Raw genomic sequence first — 4,638 nt, forward strand, 5'->3', positions numbered from 1 at the left:
AGAAGGCATTTGGCAATAGTAGCTGTTGCCTTGTGAGGTAAAATGAAGTGTGCACAGTTAACAAAGAGACTGCTTGCTTGATTGAGATGCCTATATAGAATCCACAGGTAATTACAAAACATCCAGGGCTTTTGCAGTCTCATGTTTAATTTGATGAGTTTGCTTCATATTGTGGGTATTATTTACAAAAGTATCTTTATTGCTCTTATCCTTATGATGGAGATGCAACTCTGTGTGTTCTGATAAGAACAGAAACAGATTTATATCCTGAAAAACTGACAACTGAATGGGTTCTAACTGACTTTCAGTAGTTGCAACCATCAAGTGACTAAAAATGCTCTTTGAGGCACCTATGCGTTTAGAGGAACTGAGGGAGTGTCTTATTATTATTATTTTTTATTTATTTATTTTGAGGAAGATCAGCCCTGTGCTAACATCTGCCAATCCTCGTCTTTTTTTGCTGAGGAAGACTGGCCCTGGGCTAACTTCCGTGCCCATCTTCCTCCACTTTATCTGGGACGCCACCATAGCATGGCTTGCCAAGTGGTGCGTCAGTGCCGCGCCCGGGACCGAACCAGCAAACCCCGGGCCACAGCAGCGGAGCGCGTGCACTTAAGCATTTGCGCCACCAGGCCGGCACCGGGAGTGTGTTATTTCATTGAGTCTTCAAAATTAAAAAAAAAAAAAAAAAAAAATGTAAACAGTGTTTAAATGTTGAACCAATATATTTATATTCCTTTATATGAACACAATTCTAAATATACAAGCATGCCTGTGGAACCAAGACCATTATTTTTGGTATTTTTATTTTTTATTTTTTACTATAAATATAGATATAGGTACACTATATACATGTGTATTGTAGGTGCTTGCATGTATACTCAGTAATTCCTCAAGTGATTTCGGACAAGTTGTTTACCATCTTAAAGCCTTAGTCTCTGTGTCATTGAGTGGAGGGTGAGGAGTGCCAGTAATTCTTGTTCTGTACACTTAACAAAGATCCTCTGATGAGGATCCCATGGATCATAATGATAATAGTTCACAAATATTGAGCCCTTACTACATATGCCTAATTCTGTTTTAGGTGCTTTATGTGCATTATCTCATTTACCTTGTCCATCAACTCTATGAGGATGCTACTCTTGCCTCCATCCTACAGATAAAGAAAGCTAGGCACAGATTGGTGGCATGACTTGTGCAAAGCCTCTCAGCTGGCTCATGGTGGAGCCAGGCATGTAACCTTGGCTCTCCAGTGGCAGATCTCACAAACCTTATTACTAGTCATGTGACCTCCTAATTGTGTGCCATCTTGTTGTCAACTGAGAATCTCCCTGTGGATGCCATTTGTTGTCATTAACTCCTAAAAATCACCCAAACATTTTTTACTTGCAACAGAACTTTCTACTGCTATTTAGAGGTCCTGGAAGGGAACCCTCTAACCTCTCCTGCTCACTCCCTTTCTTGCTACTCTTGATGAAAACAGGACAGTGACTTAACTTCTTTCTCTTCTTTATGGGCCCATCTCTCCTTTATCTCTGGACTTCATATTTTAGATAATTTAGTTAGCTAGTTAATTGAATTATTTGATTTGAAAAGACATGACAAATCAAAATATCAGCGAGGCCTCTACAACATATTACATACGAATCAGTCTTATTTGAAAAAGGATGTTTTGCATAGAGTGATCTTTTTCGTGCATCTACTTGCTTGGTTCTTAAATGTCTTCGGGATAAGATTCCCCAATCCCTCAGGAACCAGCTTGTTTCCTTCGTTGCAACTTTCTACTGAACTGAAAACTCTACGAAAGATTGAAAATGTCTGCTGTGTTTACCAGTGTATGCCCAGCATTCAGTACACACTAGATTATCAAAAAGATATTTTTGAAAGGAAGAAAGAATTTAAAAAGGATGAACAAATGAGTTGATGAATGATTGTCAACTTCTTGCTATCATAACTGTGCCTACCACTAGAACTCTTCCTTACCCCTAATTTTTCTACGTCACTGCTTTTAATATGCTCATGGCTACAAGTCAGTTAACCAAACATACTATCTCTGTGCATAAACTAAGTAAGTAGGCACAGGGTGTGGGCTAAGGAGCTCTCAGTGAATAGACTTAGTACCTTTAACTGGTCTATTTATTTTAATAATATTATTTCTCTGAAATGGTTATTTTTAGAGAAGAAAATTACAGACAAATGTAGCATTACTGAATGTTATTAGAGCTATTAATAATAGATGTTATTTGTGGATTGTCTCCTACATGTAGACTTTATCTTAAATTCTTTATACACATTATTTAATTCAATCCTCAAAAAATTGATTCCATCATTAGTCTTATTTTATACATAATGAAACGATCTGAGACCCCACAGTCTGGAAGTGGTGAAGCTGGGAGAATTGGAAATTAGTGTGATCTATGACTGGTTTTGTTGCTGGTGTGCACAGTCTTTGTTCTTTAGGGTACCAGGGTGTCTAAGACTAGAAAGTTGCATCAGGATGACACAGAAGAACCACAGGCTGCTTTTTCTGTCTTTACCTTTGGGTTGGTGGATAGCACATGAAGCAATGCCCTTCACTGCTTTTTATGTGAGTGCTGCATCATGCTGCTCTATTGTTAGGTGTAGAACCAAGATAATTTGGTCTTTTTGAAGAGATGAGGGATGAGAAAGGCTTTGAAAAATGAGTAGAGTTTAGAAAGATTATGAATAGGCAAAAGAGCATACTCTTAGAAATAATGAAAGGATATCTGCTTAACTTAGTCAGCATTTGAGTTTGAAATTCTTGATCTCATCAAGAGAATATTCCTTCCAAAAGCCGAAGAAAAGCTTTCCGTTTGTAGTACAATTCAGATACTCAAGATGTAATGTCAGACCAAGACTTCTCCTTGCTTTCTTAACTGGGTCTTGCATTTCCAACACTGTGACATATAGGGCATTTGATTTTTGTCTTCAGTGAGTGGATGGTTCTGGAAGAGGGTGGTTGCTTGAGAAATGGATATGATAAAAACAAACTTCACAGTGACTGAATTTGTATTCCTGGGGCTCTCATCTCATCCAAAGATGCAGCTCATTCTTTTTATTATGTTCTTGTTCTTCTATTTATTAACAGTGGCTGGTAATATGATTATTATCACTATTATCCATATAGAACCTCATCTCCAAACCCCCATGTAGTTTTTCCTCACTAATTTCTCCTTTCTGGATATCTGCTTCACATCCACTAATGTCCCACAAATGCTGTCCAACGTGGTGGGAAAAAAGAAGACCATCCCATTTCCCAGCTGTGCTGCTCAGATGTACTTCTCCCTCTCCTTTGGCATGATTGAATGTGTTCTCCTTGGTGTCATGGCCTATGACAGATATGTAGCCATTTGTCATCCTCTTCATTATACTGTCATTACGAACCAATGCACCTGTGTCCAACTGGCAGCCATTTCTTGGTCCAGTAGCTTCCTGAGCTCCTTGATTATCAATGTCCTCACCTTGAGTTTGCCCTGCTGTGGGCCCAATGTCCTGAGTCACTTTTTTTGTGAGATGCCTTCCGTCCTGAGGTTGGCTTGCGCTGACACCTCGTTTACCGAGCTGGTTGTTTTTATCTTCAGTATTATCATTGTCTTCATTCCTTTTCTCCTCATTGCTGTTTCCTATGCCCGGATCCTTCTATCAGTTCTCAACATGCGGGCAGCCCCTGGGAGGCAGAAGGCACTGTCCACTTGTGCCTCTCATCTGACAGTGGTGACCGTATTCTACGGAACTGCCATCTTCATGTACATGAGACCCCAGTCAAAGTTCTCCAGCGCTGGGGGCAAGATCATTGCGGTGTTCTACACTGTGATCACACCTATGCTCAACCCCTTGATCTATAGCCTCAGGAACCAAGATGTGAAAGGAGTTTTAAGGAGAGCTATTGTAAGAGGACATGAGAGCTCTTAATGGAACACTAAGGTTAACTGCTAATCTAAGATAACTGACTTCTGAATATGAAGTGAGAGAGTGAAAAATAGCCTAGACTGTCAACATCTGCCCTGCCATTCTTAAAAGACACATAAATCCAGCTGCAAATACAGGAAATGTCTCCCCCAAGAACAAACCACAGCTTAATGTATCAAAACAACTCCCCTCATTGAGTGACTACTATTTCCCTACTTTTTGAGAAATCTTAGTTCTCTAAAATTATAGACTATACGGAATTAATTGCTTGAAATTATACCAGTAAGATGAAACTTCTTACTCCTGCCTGGAGGATCTAAAGCATCTTGACGTAAAGAAGCATTCTTAGTTTTCAATTCAGGAGCAGAACTTCAGATAAGGGTTTTTGGATGCAACATTTCACATCTGTCTTAATTTTGTAGTTTCCAAGAAAACAAGACCCTACACCTACTTTGTGGTTGAGACCTGATTTTGACCCCTTCACGTACAGCCCTGCTTTGCAACGAATCTGTCAAAATACTGCTTCATTTAAATTTCATCTTATCTCCACCTTTACCTCCAAATCCTAGTATGTGATATTCCCCTTTGCAATGGATCAATAAATCTGATTTTACCTGTCTGTGGGTTTGTTCCTGGTGGTCTTAGGCTGATTGTGTGGACAGGAGGATAGCAATGATCAGAAACAGAAGATTTAGTCAAATGTTAATT

General features: G+C 39.4%; 1 protein-coding gene across 1 annotated transcript; it reads left to right on the top strand.

Annotated features, from left to right (window-relative positions):
* Positions 1-3,234: 3,234 nt before the first annotated feature.
* LOC131395353 (putative olfactory receptor 2B8) lies at positions 3,235-3,933 on the top strand. Its single transcript, XM_058527266.1, has one exon. The coding sequence runs from the start codon at positions 3,235-3,237 to the stop codon at positions 3,931-3,933; it is 699 nt and encodes a 232-aa protein (XP_058383249.1).
* Positions 3,934-4,638: the final 705 nt, after the last annotated feature.

Source organism: Diceros bicornis, chromosome 31 (assembly GCF_020826845.1).
Source record: "Diceros bicornis minor isolate mBicDic1 chromosome 31, mDicBic1.mat.cur, whole genome shotgun sequence".
In the NCBI taxonomy this organism is placed as follows: Eukaryota; Metazoa; Chordata; class Mammalia; order Perissodactyla; family Rhinocerotidae; genus Diceros; species Diceros bicornis.

Bases quoted from the DNA above. Each gene is read 5' to 3' on its own strand.
- LOC131395353 (XM_058527266.1), top strand. From the start codon at position 3,235: ATGCTGTCCAACGTGGTGGGAAAAAAGAAGACCATCCCATTTCCCAGC.